This window comes from Opisthocomus hoazin, chromosome 11, assembly GCF_030867145.1.
Source record: "Opisthocomus hoazin isolate bOpiHoa1 chromosome 11, bOpiHoa1.hap1, whole genome shotgun sequence".
NCBI classification, from domain to species: Eukaryota; Metazoa; Chordata; class Aves; order Opisthocomiformes; family Opisthocomidae; genus Opisthocomus; species Opisthocomus hoazin.
The window spans coordinates 17,708,176-17,732,825 of NC_134424.1; the positions used below are offsets into that span (position 1 = coordinate 17,708,176).

General features: G+C 44.2%; 1 protein-coding gene across 1 annotated transcript in view; it reads left to right on the plus strand.

The window, feature by feature from the left end:
- STAB1 (stabilin 1) overlaps positions 1 to 24,650 on the plus strand; it is a 59,925-nt gene that overhangs the window by 8,413 nt on the left and 26,862 nt on the right. The window contains 23 exon segments of the mRNA XM_075432323.1: positions 264 to 379; positions 1,390 to 1,475; positions 2,577 to 2,646; positions 3,528 to 3,623; positions 4,038 to 4,154; positions 4,784 to 4,980; positions 5,194 to 5,327; positions 6,843 to 6,970; positions 8,328 to 8,419; positions 9,988 to 10,110; positions 11,657 to 11,803; positions 13,711 to 13,773; positions 14,730 to 14,843; positions 15,218 to 15,271; positions 16,696 to 16,776; positions 17,077 to 17,235; positions 18,096 to 18,158; positions 19,529 to 19,630; positions 20,619 to 20,705; positions 21,071 to 21,182; positions 22,338 to 22,521; positions 22,781 to 22,874; positions 23,814 to 23,972. Coding sequence (XP_075288438.1) covers positions 264 to 379; positions 1,390 to 1,475; positions 2,577 to 2,646; positions 3,528 to 3,623; positions 4,038 to 4,154; positions 4,784 to 4,980; positions 5,194 to 5,327; positions 6,843 to 6,970; positions 8,328 to 8,419; positions 9,988 to 10,110; positions 11,657 to 11,803; positions 13,711 to 13,773; positions 14,730 to 14,843; positions 15,218 to 15,271; positions 16,696 to 16,776; positions 17,077 to 17,235; positions 18,096 to 18,158; positions 19,529 to 19,630; positions 20,619 to 20,705; positions 21,071 to 21,182; positions 22,338 to 22,521; positions 22,781 to 22,874; positions 23,814 to 23,972 — 2,578 coding nt within the window.

Below are 24,650 nucleotides of genomic sequence, written 5' to 3' on the forward strand. Positions count from 1 at the left end.
GCCCTCAGACTTCCCAAGGTCCTGCCTCTTGTCCAGTCCCTGGCAGATTTCTTGTAAGCAATCTTTGAGGCTCAAATTAATGGGCATCCTTAGAGAAGACATAACCCAAGTGCTAACTCTTGTATGCATGTATGGTGAAGGAAATGAGTGCCTGCCCTTCCATGCAGAGTTCAGTGTGCTGCAGTGTGATTGCTTAGAAACCCTCCAACGGGCGGGTGGCATTTTTGTGTTGTAATCATGAACCTTGGACTGTTCTTTTTAAGATTCACTGTCAAGTTAGGAGAAAACACCCTTTCCCAGCCAGGGTGCCATCACATGTGTAAGAAGGAAATTGAGGAGAAAAAGTGCTGTCCAGGATTCTGGGGTACAGAGTGCTATGGTGAGTTTTTCATCTTCTTACGACACTCTCTAACTGTTGAATAAGTCAAACCAGTTTTAATAGGAGGCATTGAGTATGCATTGAGGTGGTTGATTTTTGTTATTCCTCGAACACTCACAAGGTGTTCACTGTCTGGGAGGTTCAGAATACAATGGGGAAGGAATCTCTGCTTCAGATGAGTTAAATCCTCTTACATTTAACACATAACATAACCTCCTTTGGTGGAACTTCCTTTTGTCCCTTCTTTAAAAATAAGCTTTTGGAAAGGGATGTTTTTGTTCCTCTTTAAGAAAGTTTCCAAAGGAAGAGGAAGATACTTCTTTCTGATGTCCCTCTAGTCTGCAGTGCGTGTGCCACGTGTGCCCCTGTATAGTCTGGGGTTAGTCAGCCAGTCAGCCACAGAAAATACTTAGCAATTCCAACCCAAGGTGAAAATAACCATCTCAAAGCTCCCACTCAGGTTTATGCGAATCGATGAGAATTTGTTTTGTCTTGTCTCAAAAATCCAAAAGCAAGACCTGCTAAGCTAAACATTTCTCATATGATTGACCGATTGCTGGAATATGGAATGACATGCTCCATTCCTGCAGAAAATAGGTCATTTGAGAGCTTGAGCCTGTTTTCACACAGGAGTGGTTTGAATAAGCCATCATCTTCGTCAGAGGAATCACACATCTAAAACTTTCAGAAATAGTTCCCAGAATTTGGAGGCACCCCACTCCAAAGATGTGTGGACTGTGTTTGTCTGAGCACATTCCCAGCTCTTCATGAAGTCAGGGAATAAAAGGCATTGCTAGCTAGCAGCCACATTGCTCCTTGGTGCCAGTTCTGGCCATATTCACCAGTTTTGGGCCAATGTTAGGTGTATTAGATAAGCAGGAAGAGACTTTGCTGGTGAAGAGGCCATTGCTTTTGCACAGCTGGATTGCTTGGGGGAGGAGGAGATGGGAAGGGGGATGCAGTGCTGGTTGTTCAATCTAATCTTGTCTGGCCTGTCTCTTGCCTGCTAGAGTGTCCAGGTGGCTCTGAAAATCCCTGCAGTGGTCATGGGACATGCTTGGATGGTATACAGCAAAATGGGACCTGCATCTGCAAGGTCAGTGCATAATTTATTCTGAGGGTGATGTGCTTTTGTCAGAGGGAGTTGTACAGTGTCTGTGCAGATGCCTTGGATGAAGGCTGACCTTCTGCCTGGAAAGTCATTTACAGCTTCTTTCATTCCAGCATCAGCATCTGTGGTTTTCCTGGAGGATTGATGTGGTTGGCAATAGCACTAAGGCACTCTTGGTGAGGGCATGGAGTTGTGAAGGATCTCTAGGAAGAAATGAAGAAAGAATTGCGTGGATTTAACCCTCTGATCAGTTGAAATAATCAGTGTCTGTCTGTGGCTGCGAGAAACCCTGATACACTTGGCTCTTAATGAGCTGCACCTTTTCCAGACTTGCACAATATAATTCCTAAATGAATCTGTTCTGCACCTTGGCAGGCAGATCCTCCCTCTCAGGAAAAGCAAGAGAGACCAAAAAGGGAATTTAGGGCAGATGTTTCTTTTTTAATTTACAGCTCCAGACTCAGTACAACAAAGGCATAAACAATTCCTGGGCATTTGAATCATATAGAGCGGTGTTTCTAAAATCTTTAGCTTAATGGATAGGTATCACACATGAAACTTTCTCTTGTGAACTCTATGCTTTTACAGTATCCTTCATTAATAGCACTGTGAAGGAATAAGCTAAAATCCTACTTCTTGGGCCCTTCTTTGAGAAAGTTGCTTTTGGACTTAACTCAAAGACACCTTATATCAATGAAAATACATGCTAAAGTTCCTCAAACCCTGTAAAATCAATGTCAAAAGTCCCATTGGCATTAGTGAATTCCAAATTCCTTTTTCAGGCAGGTATCAGAAGCCAGCTGGTGCATTCCTGTTTGTCTGTGATCAGGACATTGTTTCCTCAATGCCCACCAGAGTTTTGGTGGCATTTTGCATGCCCTCTGTGTGTTAGCTTGCGCTGTGATCTTCTCTGCTGTGGGGACTGGTTGATACTACTAGAGCACTGAACAGACCAGTTTTCTTCACTGTGTTGCTTCAGCTGTCACAGAAAATCAGAGATGGGGAGAGACTTTGAACTATAACAATGTGTGGAACAATGTAATGATACAGAAAAATAACATCTGGGACATTCTGGGCCTCTTCTAGGAGCAATACAGTGGTTTTGCCTGCCAGGATTGTCGAGACGAAAATCGTTTTGGCCCAGACTGTGAGTCAGGTAAGGATGAGTAATTCAGGTGAAACCTCCACAAAAATACCTGAGAGCAAGGAAAGAGGAGGGGAAGGTTGAGTGAAGAAGGGTGCTGGAGAGGAGGAAGGGATGCCAGCTGGCAGTGTTTGATAGCAGATATCTTGGCATTTTGTCTTTGTGCCCTTCTCCACTGTCACATTAGACAAATGATTGAATGACAAATTAGTCCATTTTTCCTATTGTAAATCTCTCTCTCCCCTTACCAGGGCTCTCCTAGTTTCCCCTCTCTTTCTAGCCAGGCGGTTACCTACATCCCTGAAGTGACCCACACTCAATTCCAAACTGTTTTCCAGACTTCTGTAACTGCCCCACTTGTCTCCCAGGTTCTTCTTTGTTGCCCTCCCTACAAAATCAATACACACAGTGCTGCTTCTCATGTATGGCATTTTTGGAAGCGATTTATGACCAGTGCAGCCTGCCTGTTAAAGGAGCCCTTTTTGTCCAGCTCCTGCTTCCCTTGTATCCACACAGGTGAGAGAGGTGTGATCTTGGTGGTTGTCCTCACACAATGATACCAATGCTGGGATCACAGGTGTGGTAGGCTCTCATAACACTACCTCCTTCCACATGGGCTGCAGGAGACTTAGAGGAGTGGGAAGCTGGTCTAGATTTTGCATTCAGTGCTACTCTTACAGGGCAGTACTTTGTCCTCTTGAACCAAGGACAAGCTGTTTGTCCTCTCTAAGCTCTGACTGGCGTGGCCTTTTTTTTAGAAGGAATTACATTTGCTGTGGATTATTAGTGGGAAATCATGGTGCCAAGTCCCAGAGCAGTTGGCCAGTGTATGCCTGGAGCCCTGTGCACTGCCTTGTAGCTGAAGGTGAGGTTTGTCTGGACTTCCCTTGCAGTGTGTGACTGTGTGCACGGGGAATGCAACAGCGGCGTCACTGGGAATGGAAGCTGCGCATGCTATGGAGGCTACACTGGCCCCAGGTGTGACCAAGGTAAATACATTGGTAGCTGCCAAGGGGCTGCTAGAGCTAAACTATGATATGGGCTTGGATGCATGTGTTCCAAAAGTTGCTGGGGGATAATGAATAATTTGGGAATGTAGAGGGAAGGTGATCTGAGCACTGGAGAGCTAGACAGAGGGAGAAGCTTGTCTGCTCCCCACTCTGGAGTGGCCAAGATGTAGCATCTCTTTGTGCCTCTGTTCTTTCTCTGGAAACCAGATAGATCCTTTCTTGTCTCTAAGATTCAGAGCTGTCAGCACTGCTTATATACCTTGGCTTTTGTGCCAGCTTGGGGGCCTCCAGAAACCACATTTGCCTTCATTTCCAGGTATTTTGTAAGGTAAGTTGTATTTTCCAGCAGTGCCCTGCATGCTTAAAGGGAAACTCTTTTATATGTGATTCCAGAGCTTCCCCTTTGCAAAGGCATGACTTGTGAGGCCACGAGCGAATGTGTGGTAAGGGATGGGACAGCGCTGTGTGACTGCAAGCTGGGCTACACAAAAAGTGGGACCACTTGCCAAGGTGAGAAACTTCCCCGTGACCCCTTTTAAGACTAAGGGCTAAGTTTTTGGCTCTCCTCTTGCTTGGTCCTGAAAGCAAGAAATTAGAGTTGCAGGTTCCATCTAGCACTCACTTATAGGTATGTACTGAATAACTGTGGCAGCGGGATATTAGTAAGTCTGTACCAGTTTAAATAGTAAGGCGTGTGATTAGAAGGTTTCTTCGCTAATTTAGAATTTAAGTTTGTGAACTTGTTTTGTTAAAAGGAAGTCAGTAAGATGCATGTGATTAGCTAGCAATGGATATCTCTGTTTTCACTGGCTGTTTGCAGTTTTTGCTGACCAAACTCCAGTTTCAGATATCCCCAGATATATTGGAAATTCAGAAGGAAATCCAAGCATCCTCTGTCACTCACATTTGTGTTACTGAAGTAACATGAGGAATGTGTCATCCAAATTCCTCAGATTAAAAAACCCAAAATGTCTGCTGTCTGAAATTATTTTATTTTCCTGGGAGATTTTAGAAGTTTAACAGAATAAATTCCTTATCCTCCATTATTTCCAGGCCTTTGGCACTCTGCTGTGCCACAGTAAGTGCTGTTTTGAAAACAGAAATTAGGTTATTTTTACCTCTCATCTTTCTGTTTGCAGCTCAGGATCCTTGTGCTTCTTCTCCGTGCTCCCCCTTCGCTGAATGTAAGGTTCTCGGGCCACAGAAGTATCAGTGTGCCTGCAAAGAAGGATTTCAAGGAGATGGGAAGATTTGCCAGCCCATAAACCCTTGTGTTGACAGCAACGGAGGCTGCCCAGAAAACTCTACAATTTGTGTTTACAGACGTCCAGGAGAGGTAGGGGCAATAACAGCACATCCGCAACCTGTAAGGGTCTGAAAAATGGCCAGGTGAGGAGTTCTTCAGATGAGCTCGCCAGTGTGTTTGTCAAATCTGCTCTCCTCAACTTAGATTTTTGCAAGGGGAAACCAGACAGCTCTTCTGAAGGGTAACTTACTGGGTAAAAGGTGATGAATGCAGCTCTATAAGCACTGTGTTGCCTTCCCTTAGGCATCTTGTGTTTGCAAGCCTGGGATGAGTAGGAGAACTCCTTCATCAGAGTGTTCTGTATTTCCCAATGAATGTCGGCAGTACTTTTGTGACGTGACTTCCACATGTGAAATTAATGCCCAGGGGAATCCTAGGTAAGCAAGTTTAAAAATTACTATTAAAGAAGCTTATTCTGTAGCTAGAATGGAAACTGAATTTGGATGATCTGAATTTTGAAGAAACTGAGAGCTAACTGAGTGGGCCAGAGTCACCATGTAAGAAGAGCCTGTTTGTAACAAGCCCATTGAAAGTAGAGAGTCTTACATCAGTTGTCATAAATTTTGGCATGTGGGTCATGAGATGCTTTAAATCTGGGGCAGCAGAGTGTTCTGTGACATGAATTGAAGATGTAGCTCCCCAAGCTGGTGGTAGTAGGAGGGTATTATCAGTTAATAATCAATCGTTAAAAGGGAGATGTGTGACACTTCTTTGCTCACATTTGTCCAGATTTGATTCTAAGGGCTAGGTCTGTGGCTCTCCTCCCACTCAGGCCTGCAAGCAAGGAAAGAGTTAGAGTTGCAGATTGACAGGGAAGGGGGAAGTGGCGGAAGGAAACACTAGACTTCATTTAGTCCTCTGGAGCAAAACACCTAGAAGTTGATGCCCCTTAGATGGGAGTTATTGCCAAATCTAGGACCATTTTTGCATAATGGCCTCCCAAACACCAGAGAAAGCTTCACCGAGGATTTTGTGTGTTATTGAGAAAAGGCGAAGCTTCTCTGAGAGACTGAAGAGGGAAAAAGCAGTCCTATCTCTGTGACCCTTCCTTCTCCAGTGCTACTAAAACTGAAACACAGTGGCTTCCCTTTCTGAAGATATGCTAGCAAAGTCCAGGACGCGGTGTTCAGCACAGTCCCTGCCTTAGTATATGTGTTCCCCAGCAGCTGGCACTGAGCCCTCTGAGGCTGGAGTAATGTCAAATTCCTCCCGTCGCATGTCTTTGCATCCCTGAAACAGAAAGAGCAGAGCCGATACTTGGACAAAACCCAAACGGGAAAAAACATGGTTATCGGCCAGTGATCTTAAGTAGTCACTGAGTAATGACCATAAATCCGTGTGAATCAGGACGGAGATTTTCACATGTAGATAAGCTTCTCTGGAAAAGACATTAGCCTGTCTGCAGCCCTCATTAAGTCTGAGACGAACTGTAGCTAACTGATGTGCTTGAGCTGGCACTTGTCACTGAAGCTGAAGGGTTACACAGGAGCTGTTAGCTAGATTTGCACTTAGCCTGTGGTTTTTATGCATTGACTCAAATTTTCAGATGCTGTAATGAGTGGTACTCACTGAATATCTAGTTAGAAAGGTGTCGATAAATGTATTTTGGCTATCTGTACCCTGAATTCTAGAGCAGACAATCCTTATGTTGATTGTATCTGAGAAAGCATCTTTATTGTCTTTGGGTAGGTCAAATTTGCTTGCACTCCAGAAGTGTGCATCTTTTTTTCCTGTCACTTAGTTTGGGCAGAAGTTACTAAGCTCTTACCTACACCTTAAAGCTGGGATTTGTCTTTCAAGTGTGGATATTGACGTTTTGTTCTACTCACATTTGTTGAATGTGTTGCAAACTGTTTTATAATGGTTTGTTATGTTTCATTCCTGTCTCTTAGCTGCGTCTGTAAAGAAGGGGAGATTGGAGATGGGAGAAGTTGCTATAAAGATCTCTTGAGTGAGATAAATCATCATAATTCGCGAGGAAGGTATATTAGGAAATTAAACGTCGCCAAGAAAATGTTTGGTAAATGTCTTTTGAATTTGTTTGGGGAATGGAGCAAATGTGGGGACAAAAGTGTGTCAGAAAAGGCTAAATGCCTTTCAGCATAATAGATCTGTTTCACAGTGTATGACCAGGGGCTGCAAAATTAAACACATCACATCTCTGACCTCATATTACCAGTTCTGGATTGTGAATTGAGGAGACTGTTGCAAAGAGCACTGCGGAGGAGTATTAGGTGTTTGACAGGCCTAGTGAATATCTGCAGAAGGAAAACGTGCCTTGGAGGTGCGATTCAGACCCATTTGTATCAAACCATCAGTGTGCCTCCACCTGCAGCATCTATGTTGAAGGCTCACCGATCTTTCAACTGTCGCTGCATTGATGCTTCAGGCTGGTGTGCCATGGGTCCTCTTCTTAGTAGAACATCTGTTAAGCAGCCTCCTTGCCAGCATGCATGTATGAGTGGCTACTGTAGAGATGAAAACCTTTATTCTATGCACCATGGTACTTTCTGAGTGAGGAATTGCTTTGCGAAGCATAGAAGACTGTTTAAGAACCTGTGTGCTGCAAGTGCGGGGATTGATATCCACAAAGGTTAATTTTTGCCTCACTGTAATGCAAGGAAAGAATGAGGACCCTTTAGCTCATGTCAAAGCATATTGATGTTAGATACCTTCTCCAATTCATCCTCTGAACAGTCTTCTCTATCTCCACTAACCTGACAGGAGCATAGAGACAGGGCTCAAAGCTCAGCTTAGCTTTTGTGAGTACCCCTCCCTGCTACATATTGGTGTTGCCGACACACGTGTTTTGCATATGTTTTCCATAATGATTTGTGCTATGGGCAACCGCATGTAGACCTCTGGGTTCCTAACTCCTGTGCAGTGGGACTTAAAACCTAATGACCTTTGCTGATGTGGACTTTGTTGATGGGCCATTGACAATTGAGTGAAGACTGACAACTGTTGGTTCATAGCAGCTTCTCAAGAAGTATTTTGTCTCAATAAATCCTAATTGACACCCAGCAATTAGTTGTTTCAAAGGAAAGACAGAGAATACTTGGCTCAAGAATAACGTATTAAGCATGTAGGAACAAACTTATTACAAATATTCTGGAAATTTCAGCAGTGATTTGAAGAGGACCAAAGTCACCAGCAATCCTTCAGAAATCTGGTGAGCAAGTGCTTAAAACTAATATCAATGAAGCTGGGCTGTGATAGCAATATCACGCTCCCTCTGGTTTCTTGTGAACAAGTACTACTTACTCACATCAGGCCAAAAATGTGTAGATTGAATTGTGATGTTAACAAGAGGAATAATTACTGCTGGAGTTAAACCATATGCCAAGTAACTACTTTATGTTGCCATTCCTTTACAGCTTCTGGTTGCTCAGTGTTGCTGACTAAATATGGGCCTTTCACAGTCTTTGTACCATCCCTTCTTCTGATGCTTGATAGAACAGAATTTAATGTAAGTTTTCTCGGGTTTAGCAAATTTTTGCTGTCTTAGGATTCTTTCCTGCCTGAGTTCTGCAGCCTGTAAAAACTGATTGACACATGAGAGAGGAACTTTGGAAGGCAGTATTTATAGAAGCAATCTCTTGGGAAGACTCTTCATTGTCTGGTTAAGTTGCAGTCTCATGGAGAATGTTGTATCCCTCGCATTACTTTTAAAACCTCTATCTCTCTCTTCAGTATTGGCAGAATTTGTTTTTAATGTCAGGAAGTTTAAGTTTTTCTGCTCATTCTTCATTTAAATCTTGTACCTCCTGTGTGTGACTATTCTCAAAATGTTAGGTGGCTTTTCATTACTTGAGGGTGGGGTTTTCAAGAGGGGCTGAGATTTGCATCAAAGTATTGGATTTTGGGTCTGCGGTCCTAGATGTGGGTATGGGGTCAACTTCTTGGGAAGAGTTCATTTTATTAATGGGGACAGCAAGACCGGCAGGGCTGGAGATAACTGCTGTGGGAGCCAGGACAAGAGTCTGAGAATTCTAGGCTTCAACAATTTTATTTATTTTTTTAATTAAATTGTGTTCATTTGCAGTAGTTTTTGCACAGTTAAGCCCACAACCAGACTATCCATCATTAGGATGAGAAGGTATATAAACCATTTTCTCAGGACAGAGCTAAAAATGAGCACACATGCGCTACAAACGCAGCTCATATGGTAGGGATTTTAATTGCATGCTAGGCAAGGTGTCTGTTGTGTTTTAGGTGTCAGCTAGCTTGCAGCTAACACTCAGACATGAGGAGGTAAATGTCTTAAAAATAATCCAGACAGACCAACCACATTACATTTCCAGATGGTTTAGAAATATCATTCCTTTGCTTGATAGCAAAGCTATCTGTGCAGCAGCAGTACCTCACACAGAGTCCAGGGAGCAGCTTCTAACCTACAATTTGAGGGACATTACCTGTCTTCTACTACCTTGTTGAGCAGAGGTTTCCACTCGCACAAGTCAGGCTCTGTGCCTAGGTCATCATGATAACTTCTGGATTCATAGAAAATACATGAGGAAAGGCTCCTCAGTTATCTCGTCTGCCTGTTCCCACAAGGATCAGTTCTACCTAAATCAGTATTGAGAGGGGATTGTCTTAAAAAAAAAAACAGTGATAGAAAGCCTAGAAAAGAAGGGAAGAAACTAGATGTAAATTCAGCAGCTTAGACCATCTATGTGGTCCAACATAAACAAAGGTTGTGTATGAGGATCTTCAGCAAGTCTTATAATCTGGAGCATGCAAGGATAAGTTTTAAATTGTCCAAGTCCAATGGGTTTCTGTCTAGAGGATTCCTCTAAAGTCACTTGCAGGTTAATCAGTCTCCCTGAGTTTGAATGTGTACACAAACAGAAGCAAAAGGTTTGCCACAGTGCTACTGCAGTGACCCAAAATGAAGAAGGGAGCTCAGTCCTCTATGCTAAGAATTTCTCTGTGTGTGTTAACTGGAAGAAAGATAATGTTATGGCTCTTTCAGTAAATGAGGTTTTTGAAAGAACATGTAATTTATCTTCTTTATGTGGTCTTTATTCCCCAAAGGATACCACTGCTGAGCATTTGTGCAGAATGCACATTGTTCCTGGTCTGCATTTGTTAGAAGACATGGTAAAAGCCAAAACTGTGTGGACCTTGTCAGGACATCAGCTAACATTCAGTAGCCAGGTAAATGATCTCGTGAACTGAAGTCCTGGACCACTGCTTTCATGTAGGACAAACTGGAGCTTCAGCATGGTTTCCTTGGTGCGCTTTCTTAACCAGAAAACCTTTTTCTCTAATCAGCCTGCCTATGATCAGAACAACAAGCTCCTTTGTGGAGTCCAAAGCAAGGTGATGTAAGACCAGACACCCCAAGCAACCACTTTTCCCATTTGTAGACAACCAGTTAGGCAGAATCTGACTCCTATGCTTGTGAATGGTCTTTCCTTGATCTGAATGTGTATTCTGGAGAAGAGACCTTTTCTCTACACCATTAGCAGCTACAATATCCACGTGGTTACATGGAAGAGGCAACAAAGTGTCTCTTCATACAGAATGAATCTCTCCTTGGAGATTATGTGCTTGGACACAGCCACATGCTGAATATTTTCTCTTGAAGTTTCGCTTTTCCTCTCTTTCTGTTTTATTTTTCTTGGTCATTCTAGCAAAGAGTTTTTTACATTACATTCTGATATGGAAGGCTTTTTTTCCCTTTTCCCTTCTTCATTTGACTCATATTTTCCAGCATCCCCTGTTCTCTCTCCATCCTGCACTTTTCCTGCGTGCATGCTCACAGCTGGCAAAGGGAGAGCCATATGTTTCCTCTCTGAGGATCCAGCCTTGGCCTTGAGGTCTAGGTCGTAATACATGCACCCTGCATGTATCAAAAGGACAAAGCACTGTTTGGAGCCGGGGAATCCAAACTGAGCTTATCGATGCTCCTTTTAAATTTCTTTCCTGTTTGTTTATTCAGGAGTCTTTTGATCTGGGAAGTCTGCCCTCCCCTTCCTTTGTTTCAGCCAGAATCCTCAGTGATGTGGACTGTGAAGTTCAGGGCAGGGAGGGGTAGTTTAAGAAATGCACGTGGTGAAATCAAAAGCACGGGGAAGTTGTGCTTGCCTGAACTTGGATTGTGGCTGCAGCACCAATACCTTGATGCTTAGTGTGGAGGTTACCCTTGGAACACCTCCACACGCCCAGCTTCAGTGCGTGGTTGAATACAGTATGGAAGGACTAGATATGTGCCTTATAATTCAGTGAGCCTGACTGGTTTGGCTTTGTTACAAAGACTCCTCATTGGCATTATAAGCCAATAAAAGTTGCAATGAAAGCTGTAGCTCCAGGATTGCCTCCAAATTCTGTACTCTGGTGCCCAGGAGGCACTGCGCTTCTCTTCTTGTAGTTGGCAGACTGATGCAGCCGCTTCTTGATGGTCAGTGAACCCTTTGGTGGTCCAGAGCTGGGACAAACTTAATTCTAGAGCTGACCGTCCCAGATTAGGTCTTCTTTCTGTAATGACTTTAAAGTATCCTTCCAGGATCAAAATATTACCCAAACTCATGGGATGTTTGTTTTACACCCAGGCCACCCCTTAAGTTTTTCCAGAGTGACTCCGGTTGTGCCTTCACCTTGCTGATCCATAGGTGGAGAGAACTGAAGGGAATAATGGTTTATAGATCTATTGTGATACCACAGATATACCACAAGAAAATGACCTTTTATTATTATCCAGACATACATCAAATCGTTTCGATATCAAGACCTGCCAGGGGAACTGTACAATGTTCTGCAGTCGAACCTACCAGCAGCCAATGGGATCATGCATATCGTTAACAACCTGAGGAAGAAAACCAGCACCGGCAACCTCAGCAACCCACAGGTACAGAGACATTCCTATTTCTTCTGTTTTATGGGACAGCAGAATAAACACTTAAAAAAAAAAATAATCTATTTTCATCATTAAACTTCTGAATCAATGAGGCTTTTTTTAAAGGGAAAAGGCTATTTATTTTCTCTTCAGCTCCTGATAAGGCCTGTTAGGCACTGTCAGCATACTTTATATGTATAAAGTAACTAACAGCACTGCATAAGCCAGATACAGACCTCACAATGATGCTTTTACAGTGCTTGATGAGTAGAGAATTCTGCTGTCATGAGCAAGATCACTCCCTTCATAGCAAATGAGCTCTTTTTCAGTTGTATCTTAGAGAATACATATCTTACAGGATAAATACTGTTTTTCACATAAAAATCAGATGAAGATGTTCTTTAATTGCTCTGTACTGCATTTTGAAATCATAATCAAAAAGTTGTCTTTGCATTGAAAATATTTAAATGAGGACAAATAAGCATTAGACTTTTGCATTTTGAAGTCAGGTCTTGAATTTAAGATACTGGACAGGAGTTTCAGCTTCAAGTTCTGCGAAGCCCTTTTCCCTGATAGCTGGGAGAAGTTTTTACTATAGCTACTACATTGCTGTGCCTGAGCGTTTTTATATTGTTTCTGTATGCAGAAAGCAACCCCTCTTACCTCCTGCCTCCTTGCAAAAAAATTACTCATAGAATGACACAGGCTTTTGGATTTGGTAGGATTTTGATAGTATTTTGCAGTTACTTTATACCGTTGTAATTGATCTGTAAAAACAGTCAGACTGTGGAATATTATGGTTGTATTTTGTGTGTTTAAAGGCAGCTGGAGTGTTGTCTTGAGTGTTAGTAGCTCCTCAGCTGAAGTGGCTTGAGGATGGTGTAGCAATTGTACAAGTTCAGGTGTTCATACAGATTTGATTGCGTCCACCACTGGTGTTTAAGTCTGCTGTCACTTGAGGTGCTCTCGGTCTTATGACCTGCATGAAGATGTTTTCCAGAAAGGAGTGTTTGAGGTCCAGAGGGGAAGCTGGATGTGTGTGTGTGCTCAGGGAGCTGCAGGGAAGGGTTTGCAGCTGCTCTGGGATGGCAGGAGAGTAAGAAGGCTCTCTGCAGAGCCTGTCTTTCTCTGGACTCCTGCAGACATTTCTTTCTCGTGTGATGTTGGCTTTGCAGTGAAGGCTAGTGATCACGTCAGTCATTTTTGGCATCAAATCCCTTTGTACCTGTGTGCCTTGGAAATAATGATCTGTGCCTCTGCATGTTCTACGGGAAGCACTTGCTGCCAAAAACCCACACAGATTCCTGCAAGTAAAGGTCAGACAAGTCCCTTCATAAGTTCTGATACTTGAAAGGACATTCCTTCTGTTACCTTTGTCTTCATGGGCAACGTCACAAAAAGGCAGGCATCAATTTCCTCTGTGTTTTCAGGAACATGTATACGTATTGTATTTTCTCAGCACTGGGGATCATTTACAGGTGGCAGAGTGAACTCTTGTCCTCAAAGCACAGGAAAATTTGAGATGACAGAGTGGCTCCACTGCCTTGCCTACCAGCCCAGAACTGATTTGTATATCGCTGGAAGTAGTGTGCCTCTATTTTAATGATAGCAAGCAATTGCCTTTTCATGTAATGTAGTCTGCAGATGGCAGTAGGAAAACAGAATGGTGCTCAAGTGCATGGTACCTTGGAAAATCTGGCTTGTTGTGCATGGAAAGGAATTTGTGCCTAAGTTACTGCAGGCTCAGTCCTTGCTAGGTCAAGTGGCCGATAAAGAGGGTTTGAAGACTTTGAGGATGATGGCCTCCTGTAGATCTTTACATGCAAACCACAAACATAATCTGGCCAAGGGCAATCCAGTGTGTGCTCAGACCTCGCTTTAGCCCCAGCCATTTTTTACCTCTTCGTGTCTTCTTGCAGAAAACCATTGGTGAGATCCTTGCTTCAATGGAGATCTTCAGTAGATTTGAAACTATACTGGAGGTAAGCATGTTTGTGTCTGCCCCAGGAAGGTGCGGCATTGCTGCTGTTGCAAAGTCTGCTGCTGGTTTTATGGGAATTTTGAATAACATTTAAATATGCCTTAGTGGTTTGGCTTTCTTTTTGGATGCTTTTTTCTGTGTCATTTCTTATTTTGTGTATTTACATAAACAAATGTAATGGAAAAGATTGGTGTTTTCACATCTATGGGGATCTGGCACAAGCAGCAAGCACACACGCCTTTTTCCCATCTGCTTCCCCACTTCCCCTTCCCCTCTCCCCTGGAGAGTTTGTTCTCCAAAGCATGCTTATTCCTGACCACTGTCAGGACAAACAGTGAAGGTTTCATGGCTGCCCATGCCAAGCTAGATTGTAGCTACCTGGTTTTGGGGTGTAGATCTCTAAATAAAAGGAGTCCTCAGGTCATGAAACCTTGAGGGTGCTGCCCAGGATTCATTTAGTTAGTATTTTCACTGGGGACAGACCGATTTTCCTTTTACCTCCGTCAGAGTCATCTGGATCTGCTCTAGCATTGCTCGCAACAATCTTGGCCTGCCTGTTTTTGGTTCTGTGGCTGCTAGTTGCTTACAAAATTCACTAACTGCGATTGTGATTATAGACTTGACTCTCTATTTCTCCTCTTCGGTCAAAAAGATAGTTTTAATCTCTGTATATGTATTTGTGTGCTTAAAGCATATAGGGACCATTAGCCCAGTACTCCCTTGTTCACATCACCTGCATTCACACCAGTGGCTTCATTGTCCAAGCTGTGTTTTGGTGGCATTTATGCCTCTGTTATATTACGTACCTATCCTTCATGTCCAATTGCCTCTTGTATACATTTGCTTTTCAATAGCTCTGCCTCAAGTGGGTTGCTTAGAGTTTCCTCTCCTTTCCTGACAGACCCCCTTCACTAACTCATGCTAGATCCATGATGAAATCTTTTATTGTTTTTGCAGAACTGCGGCCTGCCTGCAATACTGGATGGCCCAGGCCCCTTTACTGTATTTGTACCCAGCAATGATGGTGTGGATAAGTTGAGAGATGGAAGGCTCATTTATCTTTTCACTGAGGTGAGAGCTCATAGTACTTTAAGACACCCTGAGTTAACTAGGCTGTACTGGAATGGCTTGTAAAATGTATCTGATCATTGCTGAAAGTTGTTCTTCCTGGAGATGGCTAAACTATGTCTCTGTTTCTGTAAGGCTTTGGGAGAGAAGTGAGTGCTGATGGAACCTTCAATGAGAAATATGGTTAGCCAGATTGTTTAAATCTGATGTTTGACTTGCTTTCCTCACCCTGGCTTTGGGTAGGGGAAAATGAAGCAACCTATTTGCTAAGTGAATTCACTGCTGTAGTGCATTAGCATTGTCAGAAAAGTAGTTGCCTCGTCTTATTCCTGCGCGTTGACAGGATATCTAATTCTTATTTTCTCTTCTTTTCTTAGGGCATAAATAAGCTTCAGGAACTGGTGAAACATCATATCTACACTTCAGCAGCGGTAAGGCAGGCAGCTGTAATTTCAGATAACTGGGGTCCTTTGGGTCAGCATGTTATCCACTGTGGTGTTTGGCATAGACGTCGGAGTGTCCATGACTTCAGCTGTTACTTCTTGGACTTCCCTTGAAGAAGCAGAGATGTGATTCAGGATCTGATGAGGCAAAACATTTACCATGGAAGTGGTTGCTGAAAATGGCAACTAGTGCACCTCCATCGTGAAAATCTGAGTTTCCTGGCATGATGGTACTCCTTAGTCACATGGCCTTTACAATGAAAGTATTGGCCACCAGAGTTTGCTTCAGGCAAATACTCTCTTGTTATCACTTTAATTTGTTAAACTATTAATTAGGAGTGTGCCTTAATTATGAACTCTCCAGCCTACGGTTTCCTTAAACCACTAATAGCAACATAAAAGTTAGAGCCAAGCAAAGAATTGGTCCAAGCTCCCTGCTCCTTTTCCTCTCTCCTTGTGCTCCACCAGTGGCTGAAGTTAGAGACGGAGAACTGGTGCAAGTGAGCCTGTGATCTGACCCGGTCCTGCCAATTCTTGCACCAACATTGCTGTATGCTATAATGGCAGGGTAAATAAAATCAATACAGCGCATCAACAAGATGTTTTCCCTTACACAATAAATGAGAAATTTTTAAAGTTAGATACAAAACCTGTGGAGGAATTGAATACTCAAGCATTGTGATACAACGTCTTGTCCTTCATTAAGAAATATCAATATTGTTCCTATTCTTTACTGCGAAGTAAATGTCAGTCCTTGTGGTTTTCCTAATTGCAATAGAGAAAAGGAGCAGCACTTGGACAAAACTGCAAAATGTAGTTTTACTTGCAGCTGATGAACAACAACGTGGTAACAAACTGAGCTACTTTTTAATAATGTGTTGGACACAACAGTAACAATTGTCTTGGTTCTCAGAACTTCTTACTTCTCAAATCATTAAGTTTCTCAGTACAGTAGCTGCAGTTTACATTTTTTCTACCTCTAGAAATAAGCTTATTTATTAAGTCAAAATATGTTCTCTATTATGCTTCAGGCTGAGCTGTCATTGTTTATTGAATATGTCCTGGAAAATCTCCTTATTAGTGTGACCCTACTCACAGCTGTCTTAGTAAGAGACACTATTAGTGAGACTTGATTTCAGCTGTGCTGGCCTGTTACGTACTCAAGGAATAAAAACCATGGCTGCCACTGCCGGCACTGCTGTGTTTGTGGTATTGCAAACAATTTGCACAAAGTTCTGGATTTCCCTCTGACCCATTTTTTATGTTTAAGGTATTTCATGAAATGTAAATATCAAAGTCAAGTCCCTGTTAGCAGGTTTTTTAAGTGGCATGGGAATCATGGGAGAATTCTGTAAGCTCTACTGAAATGACCCTACTTTTTCACTGTACTGTCCCCTTGTGTGACGTTTCAGGTGACTGTAGAGAAACTGATAATGATGCCACACATTGTTACTATGGCTAACCAGATACTTACCATCAACATCAGTGCAGATGTAAGTATGAATCAAAACCCTTTTGGGCAAACCCTCCTGTGCTAGGAGAAAGCCTGGATGTGGTTCTAAACAATGTGGTTTCAGCCCATCTCTGCTTTCTCCTCTGCTTAAAAAACTAGACTTAAATGAGATCATTGAATTAGTTTGCTTCTTATCCAACCTGTGACTCCACTAAGAGGCTTGACCATCTGTGTGATCGCACTTGATGTTGTGTACCATCTGTTTCCTGCATTGGCTTTATGTTGCTGATACAGTCTAATGGGCTAAAATGCCGATAAATTATTTGTGTTTCTGCATCAGGGAAGAATTCTGATGGATGAATCAGGGATCGCCTTAAACATGCGAGACATTGTGGCGTCAAATGGTATTATTCATACCTTGGATGGCATCTTCATCCCTCCTTCAATAATTCCAATTTTACCTCACAGATGCAATGAAGAACAACATAAAATTGTGACAGTAAGTCAGCTTTTCCCATTCTCACGCTAGTCATTTCTGTAGACCCCACACTCACCTGGAGGGATAATAGCAGGCTATGTAAATTGAGTTTGGGAAATGTGTTCTCTCGGAGAGGTCCGCTGATGTGAACTTAGGCGGTACCAGCACCATCAATGTTTCTTCTGCCGGCACTTGGCACTGCTTTGCTGGCTATCAGCAAATGTTCCTTGTAGGTTGCTTTTCTTTCCTTGCACTCATCCTACCTTTGATTTAGAAGTATATTTGCCTTTCTTCACACCATAGTTGAGAACTCAGCTGACAATGCTTTGTTCCCATCGCTATCAGCATTGGTGTCCTGTAGTCTGGACGGGAAGCGGGAACTACAAATGCTGTGCGATATTCTCACTTGAACAGTTTTGTATACCTTATTTTAGGTGCTTGCTCCCCAGTTTGATCATTGGTAGGTTACTGAAGAAAGAAGATGGGGCTTTGAATAGGCAAGAGGTACCAGATTTGGAGAGACACAGTTAATCCCAAGCGCCCAGAGGGTCCACATAACTTGCTGATTTAGTGAGGCCTGCTGCATGGATGCCTGAAGTGTTTTCCAGCATAGCTGTGTCTAGCAGCTGATAGGCTCACAAGGGTGGAGACAGACCCCATCTTGTAGTCAAGTGCAAGCAACTCCTCAAGACAAGGAGTCATTTTATTTAAGTGATAAATTTACCCCATTTCAGAGTGTGGGAACTCCCTCCTAGGAATCTTTCTCATACATGTTGTGATGGTTTGGCTATATATTGGAAACAGTAGCTCTGTAGTGCTCCTGGCATGGGGAATGGGCTCCTTTGAGAAGATTAAGGTTTTCCCTCTTGTTTTCTTAACAGGGCTCTTGTGTGGATTGTGAGGCCCTCAACAGCAGTGTTTGCCCACCTGGCAGCAGAGAAATGGTAATTATTTGTGGTTATTTTGGTAATTTCTTCTTTGCACAATGACATGCAGACACACTGATAGACAGTTTCTAACCCAGGCCACTTTCAAATAAATACAGAGCAGGAAAAGCAACCAATAGAGAGGCTTATTAGAGGATACGTACTCTCCACATATCTGTGCTGTATGATGCCAGACTGTCATCCACTGACTGCTCTGTGCTGTTTCTTATTCTGAAGTCTGTTTGCTGAGTCAATGGAGAGAGCTATGAGACAATCTGGGCTAAATGAAATTGTAGAATTGCAGCTTTTAGCACTTCTGCTCTGCCTCAGGCAGAGCTTCCTTGCTTGCATGCTGAGTCTTCCAGCTCCTTCAGATTGCCAGAACCAAGCCTGATCCCACCAGTACCACCCAGTACTACCATTGCCTGTATCACAGCCAGAGAATCACAACAAGCTTTCTGCACTGCAGAGGGTGAGAAACAATTTGTTCTTGGCCTGTGCTCCGTGTTGATTCAGAGATGAGCAGAACTAGTTGAAGGTGGAGTAAGGAGGAGGAGGCTGGGTGCTGGTGGTTGAGTTATCCCTCGCTGAGTTTAGCAGAACAGCAAGTTCCAGGAAATCCCCATGTGAAGGCCAGGCCCAAGATGTTGCTTGTGAAAGCCAGAGAGGTGTTCACCGCTGTTAACTGTTGGGCGTCTTCTGGGAGATCTGACTTTCAGGAGAACTTGCTGATGCGGTCTGAGTATGAATTGTCTGAAGTAGAGCTCTGCAAAATCACTAGTTGCTCATTTTCCTCTCTGATTGAGGCAGGTGAAGCCAGAATCATCTGGGGCCCACTTCTGCCTGTGTCTAACTCCATGACAGGTCACTGAGCATTGTTTCAAAGTTATGTGCAGTCCTTTCCCCTCTCTCACTCTCTCTGTCTCACCTCACTCCCTCTTTTTCCTTCCCTCCTTCACTCTCTCGTTCTCTCTCTTACTCCCCCACTGCCATACTCTCCCTTTGTCCTGCCTTTCCCCCCCTCCTTTCACTTTCCTCCCCTCTTTCTTACCCTCTGTTTCAACCCCTGCCCTTTTCTCCCCCTTGTCTCTTCTCCCTCCTTTCCTCTCCCTGTCTCCCTCCCCTCTCCCCCTACTCTCACTCTCCCCCTTATCACAGGCCCTATTATTAGAACAAAAGGGCAGCACCTTGGCTCAAACTTGGAGACTGCTGGGAATGAGAGGAAGCCGCCATGTGCCTTCTTTCATGATAGGCATGCCATAACGGTATCTTGTTCACCTTGGCTCCTCGGTGAACTTCCTCAGCTCAGAGATAGGCATAGTTGCTCCCTGCAGCAAAAAGAGCGGAGGGGAAGGTTACAGTGGTGATGACTTGCTTTGTTTGTACAGGAACCGATGCTCTTTCCAAAAGAATGTGTCTACATCCATGATCCACAAGGCCTGAATGTCCTGAAGAAGGGGTGCGCCAGGTACTGCAATCAAACCATCATGGTGAGTGTGATGGAAGGCCACATTCCCTCTGAAAGGCGCTCAGTGTTGCTCTTCCTTGTTCATCAAGAAGAGCTCTGGCTCCTTGAGCTGAGAGAGGGCTGGATGGGAGCAGAAGGAAAGCTGTCCCACACAAAGGGCTGTCCCCAGGACTGCCATGTGAACTGGCTACCCGCCTTCTCTTTGGTAAACACAGAGAGAACTCAGGGTACCAACCTGCAGCAAATGTTAGAAAGCAGCTCAGTTAAACCTGAGTACAATAAATAAATAAAATAAAGCACACTAGTTTCAACCAGCCAAGCTGGAGGAAGCTACGAGACAAATGGCGCAGTGTTAGCTGTGGCACATTTTCTCTAAGAGTGCCCTGGTTTTAGCATTTCTCCCAAAGGAAGCTGAGCACAGGGAAAGTGCTGTAAGCTGTGAAGTGATTGCATCCTGTTTATGAAACATTGTCAGATGGTTCGGGAAAGACGCTCTTAGCAAGTTTATGGACCTCACGTTTGTCTGCAGCTCTTGAGCTCTCACAGTGCCAACTATATGGAATGATTTGTGGGTGTCTCATTAAATACTGCTGATTGTTTGCCTTGTGATTGTTCCTCCGTTGGTCAGTCGTGACAAGGCCTGCAATCCAGGGCTGTTACATCCCTCCAAAGGAACGTAGTCCTCAGCAAGGATAAAGTAGGAGTGAGTGGGCCAGCACTATTAAAGAAATAAAAGCTCGTAGAAAACATGGACTCTATTGGTTGAAGTCGGAAAGAGAACAGAAAATAGTCATTTATTCTGAGAAGAATAGACTGTGAGCAGAAAGAGAGGTATCACTGAAAAATGATATAAGTGCAAGATCTCCTAGAAGCACAGATGCTAAATGAGACAGTCCATTTCAGTCCATGGCAGAGAGGAGGACCAGGATTTCAGAATTATGAGGGCAGGATGACTCCAGGCAATTCTTCTTAAATTGTATCATATCTTACCAGTTTTGCTTTTGTTTCAGAAACCTGGATGCTGCAAAGGATTCTTTGGTCCAGACTGCATGCCATGCCCAGGGGGATTTTCCAGTCCGTGCTATGGACGAGGAAATGTAAGTGTGAAAGATCCTACTGTGTTGCAATGAGCAGTTGAGACTGTGTGGTTAGAAAGTGTAGCTGTAGATAAATACAATTCAGAATTTGTGTGCCAGGGCTAAGCCCACAGCGGTGGCAGCACAAAATACAGGCAGAACAGCCTGTACTCAGTGGGTTTTCTATCTTGAGCTCTAATGTGAATCATGTCGTGGCTATTAGGCACAGCTCTGGCCATGTGGGATTTTGTATTACTACAACCACTCTTCAGAGTCCTTTTTTTTCCTGCACATATCAAAGTGCCTTTGCTAGATATTAATGCCCTGTCTTTGCCTTGATTCCCTGAGTTTCAGTCACTTTCGTTTCCTTTTTGTTTTCCTTCCAGTGCAGCGATGGCATACAAGGGAATGGCAACTGTCAATGCTTTGAAGGTTTCAAAGGAATAGCCTGCCACATCTGCTCAAACCCAAACAAGCATGGCGAGAACTGTGACGAAGGTTGGTAATTCTGATAGAGAGACTAGAAGAAAATGTAGGGCAAGGATATAGTGTGGGTTCACGTATCCTGGATTCCCTTCTGGCAAGACCAGTGTCACGAAACAAGTGACAGAAATGTCATCATGGGTGTCTCTTCAAACAACAGTGGAGAAAACATGGCTGATACGACAGTGGTGTTGGGGGTCTTGGAAACATCAGCCAAATTTAAGTGTGGGACTTTGATTTAGATCTCTCCTGCTGGGAAAGACCTCTAAGATCATCAAGTCCAACCGTCAACCCAACACCATCATGCCTACTAAACCATATCTCAAAGCGTCACATCTACATGTTTTTTGAACACCTCCAGGGATGGTGACCCCACCGCTTCCCTGGGCAGCCTGTGCCAATACCTGACCACTCTTGCAGTAAAGAAATTTTTCCTAATATCCAATCTAAACCTCCCCCGACACAACTTGAGGCCATTGCCTCTTGTCCTATTGCTGGTTACTTGGGAGAAGAGACCAACACCTGCCTCACTACAACCTCCTTTCAGGTAGTTGTAGAGAGCAATAAGGTCTCCCCTCAGCCTCCTCTTCTCTGGACTAAGCAGCCCCAGTTCCCTCACCTGCTCCTCATCAGACTTCTTCTCTAGACCCCTCACCAGCCTCTTGGCTCTTCTCTGGACATGCTCCAGAACCTCAATGTCCTTCTTGTAGTGAGGGGCCCAAAACTGAACACAGTACTCGAGGTGTGGCCGCACCAGTGACAAGTACAGGGGCACGATCACCTCCCTACTCCTGCTGGCCACACTATTCCTGATACAAGCCAGGATGCCGTTGGCCTTATTGGCCACCTGGGCACACTGCTGGCTCATGTTCAGCCGGCTGTTAACCAACAAAAAAGACAGTTGACAAGGACCTCGAGCTTGATAGCCTAAATTTGAGCCTGTCCTTACACCCTATAAAAAACACAGACCCAAGAGGTCACAGGATCTGTTCCCTGGCTGGGTTTTATGATGGATGTCTCTCAGCAGACATCCCTCTGTGAAGAACAAATGGGATGATCATGCAGTGCCACAAGAGGCTGTGAAGGGAAGTTGGGAATCTACAAAATGCCGTCACTGTGGTGGAGTCTGGACTTTTTGTAGTTACTGATCTTACTCCATGTACTTGACAGATTGTGGCTGTGTCCATGGTGTCTGTGACAACAGGCCTGGCAGTGGCGGTGTGTGTCAGTCCTGGTCTTGTAAGGAAGGCTATACCGGGAAGTTCTGTGACAAGACATCCAGGAACTGTGGCCCAAGCGGCCTGTCCCAGTACTGCCACAAGAACGCTGTCTGCAGCCTCAATGACACAGCAAGGTCAGTCCTTCTGGCATACACATTCTGGTGGGCACAGTGACGTTGTACAGGCACGCAACAGCTGTGAGGCTGCCAGCCCTGTAATTGTGTATGTACGTCTGTGGACCTGGTGCACAGGATTGTTTGAGAAATGCAGCCAGCCTGCTAGAAATCAGTCAGGTTCTTGCCTGCTTGAGAGGCTCAGACTGCCTTTTTATTCTCTGCTGGCTTCTAGAAGGAGCTGCTTTATCCATGTCCCTTTTGTGCTTATACTTTTAAGGTGCATCTGCATGGATGGATATGAAGGTGATGGGTTTTCCTGCCAGCCCATTGACCTGTGCAGTCAACAAGAACGAGGAGGCTGTTCGCAGAATGTAAGTGGGGTCAGATTGTTGAAGTGTGGAGAAGCAGCTCCTATCAATCAGAGCAGGGATCCCGGACTCCTGGGACTGTTAGACGTTTTGTGTGCTAACTTTGCCTGTCTGTAAGATGGGGTGGAATAACAGGTACCTTGACACAGTGTCGTAAGGATGCCAGTCGTTTGGGTTGGTGCTAAAATGCGACACCCCAGAGAGAGTTTGGCTGGCTTGCACCAGATACTTTGGCAGCTATAGAGATTAGCTGTATGGATAATTTTTGGTTTGTATTGATTTTCCCCTCAAGCTCTTCTAATGTGTGTTAGTGTCTCTGTTGCTGTGTTCAGGCTGTAGCTTAGCTGTGAGCTCCAACTCATATTTCTAGTAACCATCAACACTACATTATTATCCTTTCAAAAGTGCATTATTATCCTTAGTAAAGAACTGTGGTGCTTTGTGATGGAAATGACTGCCAAATGGTCAGACCTCATCACAACCGAGACCCCTCAGTAAGAGGAATGCATTGGGCTGTGTGGAAGGAAATAGGATGGCACTGGTTACAAAGTAGGTCTTTCCTGAGAGAGATCTGCCCTCCATCGTTGATTCCATCCTACATGTCTAGGCAGGAGATTGTGCTCCTCCTCTTCAGGGAGTGTTTCTTCTGTAATAGAAAAGCTTTACAGGCTGGTAGGGAATGCCCTGCGAGTTCTGAGTCACCCTCGACACAAGTGTCTGCCCCTCTGAAAACACTAAAAGTTTCCAGAATCACTTTGTTGTGAAGTTGTCTAGGACTTTTCTGGAAAAGATACTTCCACCCCCCACCCCCAGTGCTGGCATCAGAATTCGTCATTCAGAAACTCCTTACAGTCTGATGAAGGAGATCTGTTGCTGTATTTGCACCGCGCTCCCTCCCCTCTTCTGCTGAGTGTGATTCTTTTTCTCTCCTTTCTCCTGGAGGCCGTGTGCACCAGTACGGGCCCTGGGACCGCCACCTGCCAGTGCAACACAGGCTGGACTGGGGACGGGAAGGCCTGCGTGGCTATAGACAACTGCGTGCTGGAGAGCAGAGGGAACTGTCACATCAATGCCAACTGCGTTTATATCGGTCCTGGCCAGGTATGATCAATGCTAAGCAGTCTGATGGTGGCCTTAACATTTCCTAAGCTGCTCTGAGATGGCCTGGAATTGTCAGAGGTAGAATACTGGGCTGGTCAGCAGCAAAGCCTGCTTGTCTGCTGCCAGAAACACTGGTTGCAGCTAAAACCCCACAGTGTGCTTGCATGAGGTGAGACGCACTGCTGCATTTGAAGCTGCTGCTCTGCTCTGAAACTTTTATGCAGCAAAGGGAAGAGACTACATTCTATAATATGGCTCGGTGTAAGGCATTGGTTGCTATGTCCCCCTGGTTCCTAGATGAGAGCATTGTCTCTGGGCAATGCTAAAATATACAGAAAAGCATGTGCAGCAGTTCAGATAGCCCGTGGAGGGAGCTGGGCCAGCGGTCCGGCATCTTGAGATGAAAGGAAGGCACGCAGGAGAGGTGGCTTCTCAGGGTGCTGCTTCTTAAGGTGCTTGTCCCCACTGAGCCATGGGAGCACTGGACAATGTGCCGAGAATAGGTGCCGAATCTTTAGCAGATTTTAGTGAGGTGAGATGTGCAAGTGCTGTCTTAGCTATCTTGAAAGCAGGAAGCTTTGAAATTAACCCCTCTTCTCTTTCTGCCATTCACTAAGTCTGTGTCGTTCCCTGAAAAGCTGGAAATAAAGATGGAAACCATCATCTTCAAGTGACCCT